The sequence below is a fragment of the Lissotriton helveticus genome, chromosome 5_1 (assembly GCF_964261635.1).
Source record: "Lissotriton helveticus chromosome 5_1, aLisHel1.1, whole genome shotgun sequence".
Taxonomy (NCBI): Eukaryota; Metazoa; Chordata; class Amphibia; order Caudata; family Salamandridae; genus Lissotriton; species Lissotriton helveticus.
In genome coordinates this window covers 578,450,831-578,462,907 of record NC_136065.1, presented here as the reverse complement: position 1 = coordinate 578,462,907, position 12,077 = coordinate 578,450,831, and the positions used below count along the sequence as shown (strand labels likewise).

General features: G+C 54.6%; 1 protein-coding gene across 2 annotated transcripts in view; it reads left to right on the top strand.

Moving 5' to 3' along the window:
• Positions 1 to 12,077, top strand: part of KIF20B (kinesin family member 20B) — a 608,549-nt gene that overhangs the window by 581,939 nt on the left and 14,533 nt on the right. For both annotated transcript variants that reach the window (XM_078642920.1, XM_078642919.1), the window contains one exon: positions 3,791 to 3,933. In XM_078642920.1, the coding sequence (XP_078499046.1) occupies positions 3,791 to 3,933 (143 nt within the window). The remainder of the gene's footprint in view (positions 1 to 3,790; positions 3,934 to 12,077) is intronic.

The following is a 12,077-nucleotide window of genomic DNA, read 5'->3' as shown; positions in this document are numbered from 1 at the left end:
AGCTAAAAAATAAAACTATAGTAAAATATTGTTTTATTTTTCAGCTGCTGGCTGTGAGCCAGTAGGGCGAAGCTCCTCCGCCATTGCAGGAAAGCCTCCACAGCACTTAGCAACAGCACCAAAGTCACAGAGGTCTCAGCAATGGGTGAGACAGAAGCGCAGCCTCTGCCACTACTTATATCCCCCTGTTAACAGAACTATAAATTAGAATTGAGAATAGAAACCTATCCCTTAGATTTCACCGACTTTGCAGAATTTGGGCTGAGTCAGCAGTTGTCCCTCCAGTTAAACAGGCTTCGAAGCAGCACCTCAGGTTGCAAAGCTCTCTGGCAAAATCTATTTACTGTGCTAGGTTGTTTTGCTTGGGAATTTCTGAAGCTCCAGAAAGTGATACCTTGCATACTTAAAGACAATACTGGTGGGTTATACATCCGCTTCTCATTCTGTGATTCTAGGCAGTCTCATGCTGATCAGTTTGTAATGTTTCCTCTTAACCATTTCTGGCTTTATTTAAGCCATGCTCTGGTGTAAAAAGTTTAGATCTGGCAGCAGTGCATGCCAGATGTCATTGTAAATCTCCCACCTGGTCGTATTTGAGACATCTTTCAGACCTCCAAAACCAATGTAACCTGACAACAGAATTATCCCCCTCCACAATTTCAGAAGAGATAAAATTATTTCAAACTATCCTCCTTTATGGATATCTTTTCCTCCCAGTCTGCCTCTTTCGCTCTCCCTCTTTCCCTCTCCATCCTTTTTCTTTCTCCTACGTTCTACGCCTCTTTCGTGCCCTCCCACTGCCTCTCACCCTCTCTTTATAACTCTCTCCTGCTTGCCCTATATTCCTTTCTATTTGTTTCTCTTTCTCTCTCTTCCTCTTTCCTGATCTCCTTCTATATCTTTTGTCTAGCATAGCCCCTTCCCTTCCGTTCCTTCCCCTCCACTTAGCCTCATACTCTCATTTTACCCCTTCCCGCCTCCCTCCCTCCCATCTCATACTCTCATTTCACCCCTCCTGCCTTCCTCTCTCCCCACCTATACTCTCATTTCACCCCTCCTGCCTCCCTCCCACCCTGTGCACACTCAATCTGATAGAGACTACTATCCGTGGATTCCTTCACATAGAATTATCCCCAGGCGTGAGACTGGATCCGGAAACTTTTTGCCACAGCATTCCTGCGCGCCTGGGTGGCATCACGCGACTCGGAACATGCGTCGTCTGCGTACGTGGTATCGGCGAGGTCACAAGTCCCAACCCGGTGCGCCTACGTCAGTTTTTTCCTTTTCCGCGTGCAACTCGGATCCAGTCTCTGTTTGTGCCCCTTTTTTCTTCCTCATTGTGCTATTTTTTGGTGGAACAGCGTGCAAATGCCTTCAGACTTCAAGACTCGCACGTCGTGTGGGTGTCTTATGTCCGCGACGGACCCTCATCTCATTTGTATGTGGTGTTTAGGGGAGGATCACGGCACCACTGATTGTGAGGCGTGCCAACAGTTTAAGCCAAAGTCGCGGCAGGAGCGCCGGATGAAACTACTCTCTGCGCGTCTCAAGGTCGGCTTCATCCCCTTGATCAGCCTCGGTGGACGGTTTCAGAAACGGCCGTTGTTGTTGTCCTCGCCCCTCTCTGATGTCGCAAGAGCGTTGCTCCCCGGTGGGTAAGTGTCGCAGTTTGTCCTTGGGGCTGGTGTTTGGCCTGCCTGGGGTGTGGGCTCGCTGCGGGTGATGCAGCCCCACGTGTCGTCCTCCTATCCACCTTTTCCTGGTGACGGGGCGTCGAGAGTACAGATGGAGACATGCGGCGGCTTCGCAGGCCTAGCTGGCATCCCCTCCTCCTTCCCTTACTGGGGCATCAGCGGATCCCTTGCCATGCTCTGGGCCCTCCGCGGCGCCGCCAGTGGCTCCAGCGCCGAGTAGTTCGGCTCCAGGCTTGGAGGATGTGGGCGCTGTTTGGGTGCGGCCGTCAGGGGTCCCTCCTTCGGACCATGGCGCCTCTGCCTCACCACGACCTCCCTCTGGAGTCCCTGTGGTGTTGCGGGTGGTCGCCGGGGCGCATCCCCGAGCCCCGCTCGGCCCTCTGGACAGGCGGAGGCCTTGTCCACGGCTGAGCTGACGCTGCCACGGTGCCGGCACCTGCTGGACCGGGCGGCGTCACAGGGGTCGGTGGACCCTCCTCGTCCCGCTCGTGGTCGAGGCTGAGCGGGGACCCCTCGTCCCCCTCCACGCAGGTGGCTGCCTCGTTGGAGGGCGAGTCAGAGGTTGAATCGGCACTGGTGCCGCCGCATGGGTCGCCGGGCCACCTCCGTCACATCCTGGGCCGAGGCTGGCTAAGGGCTGTGTGTCACTCCCCCGGTCCTTTTCGTTCCTCCATGCAGGCGACTTCCTCGGCGGAGGTCGAGTCAGCGTCGTTCCGGTGCTGCCCCATGGCCACATCGGCTCCGGCTCTACTCCGGTCGCCGGCGTGGTGTGGCTTGGAGGAGCCCTATCCAGCGTCTCCTACGGAGTCGGATGGTGTTGACATCCTGCCTCAGGCGGCGGACTCTACGACTCCACACAGGAGTCGAGCGGCGGATTCGTTTTCGGATGCTCCCTCTTCTCTGGCAGTTGGGTGCCTACTGGTGTCATCCTCCCTGGAGATAGGCCGCCGCGTGGTGTCTTTTTTACGGGCGTCATCGAACGGCAGTTCCCCGGAGGAGTGGCAGGTCCCCCATTCAGGTCTCGCATTTACGCCAGTTTGAGCTATCGGCATTCTAAATGACAATGCCTTTTATTTATGTTTTGGTTTTTGAAGCATAAATAAAACGCATTGTCGTTTACAATGTCAATAGCTCAAATTCAAATACAGACGAGACCTATTGCACTGCAAATGCTTGTTTTTATGAGGAAATCAAAATAAATATATGCATTTTTTTTGTTTTGACCAACAAGGGTCATCTGGTCAACGCATGAAGATGCAAAACGTAGCAGGGATTATCGCCTGATTATGCTTAAATCGAATAGCGGCAGTTAGAGCTTCCAACTCCAGGAAAAGCTTAACAAAGTGTAAATGTTTTCCAGATTAAACGTCAACCCTCCTACATATTCATCCTCACTTCTGCTCTGTGGCTATTTATTGAGGCACTGCTTAAATGATTTTCAATAGGCCTGTAAATTAATTCTCTTAATTGAATAGGGAAATTAATCTAAATACAATTTATAAAGACTGGGAACAGCGCCTGTGTAGAGACCCGAAGTTCCTGGGGCTTAGCCAGCATCCTTACATGAAACTAAAACTGCCTAGAGACCCTTCTGGATTATTAAAAATTCTGGAGTCTTGTCTTCTCTGGGGATTTTATAAGACACCAGTATGTGAGACGATGGACTGTCCATTGGGAGCCTACATTAACAAAGTTATTAATCTCGGGAAGAGCAACACCTGATGCCTTAATGGTTTGTAAGTTCAGAGCAGATATACCATGCCAACATTCAGACTTGGTGCTGCACAGATTATTGTACCTGCTAAAGTTTTTAGAGAGGAACCTGTTGTCTTCTGAGCGAGAGGTTTCTTGTATTATCTATTTATTCTGCAGAGGAGGGGAATAACAATGGCCTAGCCTAATGTATTTGGATGCCTGTTGTCAGCACGGACTAGAGGAATGTCTTTTAAAAAAATATTATTAAATTAAATATATGGAGAGAACAATACAGTTTACTGAGATGTTTTTACATTTTGTGTGTGCTGCTGTGTACAATGTATTAGTATGTTCTTAAATAACATCGAAATTCTAAACTAGGAAACTTTTTTTTTTAATAGCGAAAAAGCTGATTGAAACCATGAGTTCTGTGAAGGCTGTCGTGGATGAAAGTACTAAAGAAAATCAATCCAAGCCGAAGCGAAGCAGGAGAAAATTGTACACGACTGATATTTCAGCTCCTATGGACATTCCTTCTCATCAAGTAAGTTCAGAGTTGAAGTTTATTAAGTGTAATGTTGGTCTGCACACCTCATATTTTCAGTGTGTGGATCTAATAAGTACCTGCCTACTAGCAGGACTAGTGAGTCAAAATAAATTAAGTACCTTTTTCTTGTCGCAGTGTGTTATGGGCAGGCAATGTACTACTGGGGTGTCCTTGCAATCCTTTAATATGTTTACATCATCTCTGACTCTTTTCTGATCTAGTAAGTGAATAATGCAACATTTCCTTTGCAGACTGTCTACTGTATTCACTAACCAATTCTCACATAAACATATCCAGAAGGGCTGCTTTCAGCAGATCTTTATAATATTGAGCAGATGATGGGTGATATATCTAATTCTTAGAGGACTAGCAAAACACAGAAACCACTCTGCAACAATCCAGTTGCCTTTGTGTCGATGTCAAGTGTTTCTCCTTCCAAACAAATGGTCCGAGAAGCAGAGTTTGTTCTAGCAGTCATTACCAAGCATTTTTTAATGCAAGGTAAGGAGCTAATCACTGATTACATGGCAAGTGATTTTGCAGTCTGTCTTTCAGAAAGAATGATGCTGTGGCATGAGGGGGTAATGTCCTTGAATGTGCACTGTAGAGCTGGGAGTGTTCTTGTTTACTCTTGATGTGTGGAATGTTGGGGGGACAATTGAGAATTGGACTTTGGAGGAGATGGTGCCAGAGCTGTGTCATGGAGTCTACATAGAGGAATAAACAAAACTTTGATCCAATACCTCTGTAATATGCCTTATTGGAACATCTCCTTTTTGCGATGAGGATGGGTAAAGAAGTTGAAGAGTTTCTTGTGGGACAGGAAGTTTTTCATTGGAATGGATTGTAATACTTTGAAGGAGGTGTATATGAAGAAGTCCCTAGATAACGTCTCCGGCAGGATTCCTTAGTGGGTTGTGGCATTTCAGGTCGTTTATATCCATGGGAAAAGTAATATGGTAGCAGATGGTATGTCCAGAATGGTGGGGTCAGAGGATTTTGATCATGATGATGAATTCATGGATGAGGAAAAAGTGCGTGTGGTGACTATCTGATAGACTACTAGCTGCAGATTCCTACACGTAGAATTATCCCCAGGGGCGAGACTGGATTCGGAAACTTTTTGCCACAGCATCCCTGCTCGCCGGGGCGTGGGCGGCACCACGCGATTCTGCCCAGGTATCCGCGTAAGTGACGTCAGCGAGGTCACATAAGTCCCACCCCGGTGCGCCTACCTCAGTTTTTTCCTTTTCCGCGTGCAACGCGGATCTGGTCTCTGTTTGGGCCCCCCTTTTTTCTTCCTCATTGTAATATTTTTTTGGGGAACAGTGTGCAAATGCGTTTAGGCTTCAAGTCTTGCATGTCATGTGGGCGTCTTAAGTTGGACTCTCACCTCATTTGTATGTGATATTTAGGGGAAGATCACGGCACCACTGATTGTGAGGCGTGCCAACAGTTGAAGCCGAAGTCACAGCGGGAGCGCCAGATGGAACTACTCTCTGCGCATCTCTCAAGATCGGCTTCATCCCCTCGGTCAGCCTCGGCAGACGGTGTCAGAAACGGCCGTCGTCTGCGTCCTCGTCCCTCCCCGATGTCACGAGAGCATCACTCCCCGGTAGGTAAGTGTCGCAGTTTGTCCTCGGGAGCTGGTGTTCGGCCTGCCGGGAGCTCTCCACGGGTGATGCGGCCCTGGGTGTCGTCCTCCCAGCCTCCATTTCCCGGTGAAGGGGCATCGAGAGTCCAGATGGAGACATATGCGGCGGCTTTGCAGGCCTCACTGACGTCTCTTCCTCCTCCTTCCCCTCCTGGGGCGTCAGCGGATCCCTTGCATTGCGCTGGGCCCTCCGCGTCGCTGCTGGCGGCTCTGACCCCAGCGCCGACCGGTTCAGCTCCAGGCTTGGAGGACGTGGTGCTGTTGGGGTGCCGCCTTTCGGGGGTCCCTCCTTCGGACCAGGCGCCTCTGCCTCTCCGCAAACTCCCGCGGGAGTCCCTGTGTTGTCGCGGGAGGTCGCTGGGGCTCGGGTTCCATCCCCGATCCCTGCTCGGCCCACTGGACAGGCAGCAGCCTTGTCCACGGCTGAGCTGATGCTGCCACGGCGCCCGCCCCTGCTGGACCAGGCGGCGCCACAGGGGTCGGTGGACCCTCCTCGTCCTGCTCTAGGTCGAGGCTGGACGGGGACCCCTCGTCCTCCTGCGGGCCCCTCTCGTCCCTCTCCGGGCCCCTCTCGTCCCTTCATGCAGGCGGCTGCCTCGTTAGAGGGTGAGTCGGAGGTTGAATCGAACCTGGCGCAGCCATATGGGTCACTGGGCCACCTCCGTCACATTCTTTGTCAAGACTGGCGGAGGGCTTCGTGTCACTCCCCTGGTCCCTCTTGTTCCTCAACGCAGGCGGCTGCCTCAGCGGAGGTAGAGTCAGCGTCAGTCCGGCGCCGCCCCTTGGCCACTTCGGCTCTGCTCCGGTCCCCGGCGTGGTGTGGCTTGGAGGGGCCCTATCCGGCATCTCCTTTGGCGCCGGATGGTTTTGATGTCCTGCCTCACGCGGCGGACGCTACAGCTCCAGACAGGCGTCTGGTCGCGGATTCGTTTTCGTTTTGGAGATTGGGTGCCTACGGGTATCATCCTCCCTGGAGCAGGCCGCAGCGAGGTGCGTTTTTCACCGGCGTCTTAGAAGGGCAGCTCCCTGCCATTTCCGAGGCCAAGGTGTTCGCCGGAGGAGCGACGGGTCCCCCATTCTTCGGTTCCGTCTGACTTCCAGGTCTGGCCTTTGCCCGTCCCGTTTGGCTTCGTGGACGGCAGCCTTAGTTTACAGCCCACGGAGGAGCTGCTTTCTCCGCCGCGGGGCCCTAAGGAGGCGGGTGCTGCCTTTGCTCGCGCAGTATCCACGGCTGTGGGCATTCTGCGCATGGGTGACCCAGTTGCTCATTTTCCGGCGGACCATCTCTTGGAGGTTGGAGGGAGCTATTGCTTCCCTTTGAGGGTTCACTCCTTTCTTCCCTGATGGGGGCTTGGAGGCGCCCTGCCTCAAGGGGATCCGGTACCTAAACACCTTCTGCACCGACACCTTCCGACGCCACGTGAACTGGCGTGTCTTTCCCTCCACCCCTCTGCGTCAAGTCCACTTTTGCGGACTGCTTTTGCCTTCCTGCCGCCACTGTTGACTCCGGCGTCCTGGGAGACCCGCTGGCTGGACTCTTGGGGGCGCAACACATTCGCCTCGACCAGCGCTGCCCTGCTGGCCATTAGCACCTTATGTGTGTTGGCTAGGGCCACCTCTTGTTTGTGGGACTTGGCTGAGTCTTTGGGTTCTGCAGGCTTCACAAGAGTGTCCAGTGGACTTAAGGCATCATGTGTTGGATGGCCGGGAGCAAGCGGTGTTTATTCTCCTCTCTGGACAGCTCGGAGGTGCTGGGCCTGGCCATGGCTTCCTCAGTCACCCTCCGTCGCCATGCTTGGCTTCGGGATGGCGTGTTCCCTGAAAATGTTCGGGAATGACTGATTGATCTTCCATTTGATGGCACCCTGTTGTTCCATGCCCCGGCAGACTCCGCCATCCAAAGGTTCTTGGCGGGGCTCCTTCCCCTCCTCAGTGACTGCTGAGTTGAGCTGGTTCTGGACCTTCTTTTGAGCCGGTTGCCCTTGCAGTGGTGTGTGTTTTATGGCCACTCTAATCCTCCTTGCTGGGACTGTGGTGCTGTTGGCTGCTGGATGACCCCTTTGTTGACTGTGTGTTTTTGCTGAAGTTGTTATCTGAAAGAAACAGGTTAGTATTAGATTCCTTGCCTTAGAATATCCCCAGGCGTCCGTCTGGATCCGGAAACTTTTTGTGCGTAGCAGTACCCCTGCGCGTCGTCTGCGGCTCCGCGTCTGTTGTCGGCGTCGTTGGCGCCGGGATGACGTCGCCGGAGTACTTAGACGCCGCCCTCGCGCGCTGACGTCAGTTATTCTTTTTTTCTGCAAACGCCGAACCGGAAAAAGTGGTATTCTTTAGTCATTTTTTCACTGAACTTTTTCGATCCTTTTGATCTGTTTTTCGAGTCGAACGACTCCATTGGTGCCGGTAGGGATGCCCAGGTTCAAACCCTGTGCCGACTGATGTCGGTTATCGACCCCCATCGCCGGTGCCTGTATTGCTTTGGGGCTGACCATGATGACAAGTCGTGCCCCGACTGCCGGGCCTTGACGTCGAAAGCTAGGCGGGAGCGGTCCCGTAAGCGCCTCGAGCTCCAGCAGTCGGCCCTGTGCCGCTCGAGGTCCAGAAAGAGGATGCGGGGCCGGAGTCATCACAGCTCGGCGAGTCGACACCACTCGTCTGGCTCCAAGTCCTCAGGTAAGAGGCACAAGAAGTCAAAGACGCGACACCGCTCTTCTGACTCACCCCGACGCTCACGCGTCGCGGCCAGGGTTTTGGACGACCCAGCCCATGCGGATCCGCCGGAGCCGCAGACGTCGCGGCCTTCTCCATGCCCGCCGGTTCCTGGGCAGAACGCGAGGCCGGAGGAGATCGATGCCGGTTGCTCACTCCTCCGTTGGGTTTCGCGGCTGCTTCGGCCCCGGCGACTTCGGTCCCGACGCCGCAGGGCCCTGCCGGATCCGGGTCGCCGCTGGTCGACCTAACGACCCCTCTGCCGGCGTCGACTCCTAGGGTGTCGCCCCCGACACCGTCTCTAGACGTCGTCGTCCCCGATTTCCCCCCTCCCCCCTCTCCTCGATCCAGTTCGACGCCGCATTCGACGCCGAGAGAAGTGCCATACTTCTATGATCCAGGCCCATCATTTGAACCTGAGTACCAGGAGATGGAGGGAGGGCGAGACGGATTGGGAGGGGTATGAGGACCCTCTGGCACAGGAGTGCCAGTCTTTTCAGGACTGGGCAGGTGAACTAGGCGAGGCCAGTGGTTTGGACACTTTGCCCGACACTGGATTTGTCTCCCCTCCTACCGTGGCTACGGAGGAGGTGGCTGCCTACAGTGTGGTGTTGACGAGGGCAGCCAAGGCCTTTCTTTCTTGAGCTCCCCGTCGCGGCCGTGAGGACTAACCTCCTCACTGAGGTCCTCAAACCGCAGGCAATCTCTTTGGAGCCTCTACTGCCGTTCAATGAGGCCTTAACTGACGTTCTGTTGGGCACTTGGTCCAGGTCCGCTATAGGTCCCCCTGTAGATGGGAACGTAGCCAGACGCCATCGCCCGGCCCCGGGCGACCCTTGTTTCCTGTCCACCCACCCCACCCCTAGAGCCTGGTTATCCAGGCCTCTAATTCCCAGACCACATTCCCGACAGCTCCCCCTGATCGGGAATCCAAAAGGTATGAACAGTACGTAAAAAAGATGTTCTCCTCACTTAGTTTGGGGTTACAGTCGGTCAACACCGCTTGCCTTTTGGGTTGTTATACCCACTCTCTGTGGGACACGGTCGCGGACGTGCTGCCACAATGCCCGGAGGAGGCCCGGGTTAAACCCCTTAAGCCCTTGCAGAGGGGCTTGATGTGGCACGGTATTCCATTCGATGTGGGCTGGATACCATGGACTCGCTAGGCAGGGCGATTGCGACGACGGTGGCGGTTCGCCGCCACACCTGGCTGAGGTCCGCCAAATTTTCGGCCGATGTCCAGAACACACTTATGGACATGCCGTTTGATGGCCGTCGCCTCTTTGGCGACAAGGCAGACAAGGCTTGAGCGCATTGAGGACTCCAGGGATACAGCCAAGTCCTTGGGCCTGTCTGCCCCGCGCCAGCAATCTGCTGCCTTTCGCTCCTTTCGTGGCCAAGGAAGGGGCACCCCCACACGTCCTGCCAGCCACGGGCCGCAGACTAACATCCAGCAGGGTGGCGGACGTGGTAACCGCCGTGGCGGTGCCAGGGGATAACGGCGAGGCCAGTCCACATCCACCCCCGCAGCATCCGCCTCAAAGCCCTCCTAGTCTGAGCTTTCAGGACCATTTAACGCCAGTGGGGGCATGGTTCGCCATCACCTCCTCCACTGGCGCGACATCACATCGGACAGGTGGGTGCTGCAAAACGTCCGAAGGGGCTACTCCCTCCCCTTCGAGGTGACCCCTCCAGCCATGCCACCGCAATACCACCTCGTGTCGGGGAATCACTTGCAACTTCTGCGAGAGGAAGTTACGGCCCTCTTGACCAAGGGGGCCATCGAGCGTGTTCCTGGGCCAGAAGTAGGGTGTGGTTGTTACTCCCACTACATTCTGGTTCCCAAGAAGGGCAAAGGGGGCCTACGCCCTATCTTGGACCTGCGGAACATCAACGGCTTCCTCCGGAAGGAGAAGTTCAAGATGCTGACACTGGCTCAGGTCTTAGCTGCCCTAGACCCGGGAGACTGGATGGTAGCGTTGGACTTGCAGGACGCTTATTTTCACATCCCTGTCCTGCCGGCCCACCGGCACTACCTGCGGTTCACGGTAGACCTCGAGCACTTTCAGTTTACCGTGCTTCACTTTGGCCTTATCAGCGCCCCTCGGGTGTTCACGAAAGTGATGGCGGTGGTCACAGCTCATCTGCACAGATTAGGGGTGTCAGTCTTTCCCTATCTCGACGACTGGTTGTTGTAGGCGGGCTCGCACCAGACAGTCGTCAGCCACCTCCACACTACGGCCAACCTCCTGCACCTGCTGGGGTTCTCCATCAATGTGCCGAAGTCACACCTGTGCCCCTCTCAGAAGCTCCTCTTCATCGGAGTGGTTCTAGACTCGGCACAGTTTGTTTTATCCTCCCGAACAGCGGGTTCGGGATATTCAGGCCTCTGATTCCAATCTTTCAGCCTTTATCCCGCGTCTCGGTCATGTTGATGCTGCGGCTTCCAGGGCTGATGGCCTCCTGCATCCTTCTCGTGCATCACGCCAGGTGGCGGATGCGGGCTCTGCAGTTTGACCTGAAGTTTCAGTGGGCCCAGCATCAGGGCAACTTGTCTGACCCTGTCTTGATCTCGGAGGACACTGCAAGACAGTTGCAGTGGTGGCTCATGGACCACGATTGGGTCAGCGGCAGATCCCTCTCCCTTCCCCAACCGGAGCACGTAGTTGTGATGGACGCGGAGAGGCGGAGATCAGAGGCCTCTGGTCTCCGGCGGAGTCCCGGCTCCACATCAACCTTCTGGAGCTGCGGGCGATCCGACTTGCACTGAAAACATTCCTCCCCTCTTTACATGGGAGTATAGTGCAGGTGTTCACGGACAACACCACCGCCATGTGGTACTCCAACAAACAGGGCGGGGTGGGGTCGTGGACCCTATGCCAGGAGGCTCTGCGTCTCTGGCAATGGCTGGAACATAAGGGCGTGACCCTAGTGGTTCAACACCTGGCAGGTTCCCTGAACGCCAGGGCAGACGAACTCTGCCGTCAGTGCATGATGGATCACGAATGGCGTCTGAACTCTGACGTGGCGCAAGGTCTCTTTCAGCAGTGGGGAGAGCCTTGGTTAGATCTATTCCCCACAGAAGAGAACGCACAATGTCATCAGTTCTGCACGTTGGAGTTACCAAGGCGGCACTCACTCGGAGACGCTTTTCGTCGCAAGTGGAACTGCGGTCTGTTGTACGCCTTTCAGCCTATACCACTTCTGCCCAGAGTGCTGAAGATCAGGTGCGACCGGGTCCAAGTCATCCTTGTGGCTCCGGACTGGGCACGAAGATACTGGTATCCCGAGCTACTCAGCATGTCAGTCGATCCCCCGATTCGTCTGCCTCTTCAGGAGGACCTTCTGTCTCAGCAGCAGGCGACGGTCCTCCACCCGAACCTGTCCAGCCTCCACCTCCATGCGTGGAGATTGAGCGGCGACAGTTGAGACAATTTGACTTGCCTCCTGAAGTCTGTGATGTCATTCTGGTAGCCAGTCGTCCCTCCACAAAATCGGTATACTCCGGCAGGTGGAATACATTTGTGGCATGGTGCACAGGAAAGGCTGTGGATCCACTCTCTGCCCCCTTTCTGAGGTTCTCTTTCTTCTTTCTCCTGCCCAGCAGGGCTTTGCTCTGGGCACTCTTAAGGGCTACCTCTCTGCCATTTCCGCCTTCTTAAGGCTCCCTGATCAGCCCTCTATTTTCATGTCCCCAGTTGTAAATAGGTTCTTGGGGGCATCACTCATATGTTTTCCCCTGTTCCTTTCGTGTTGCCTCAGTGGGACTTGAATCTTG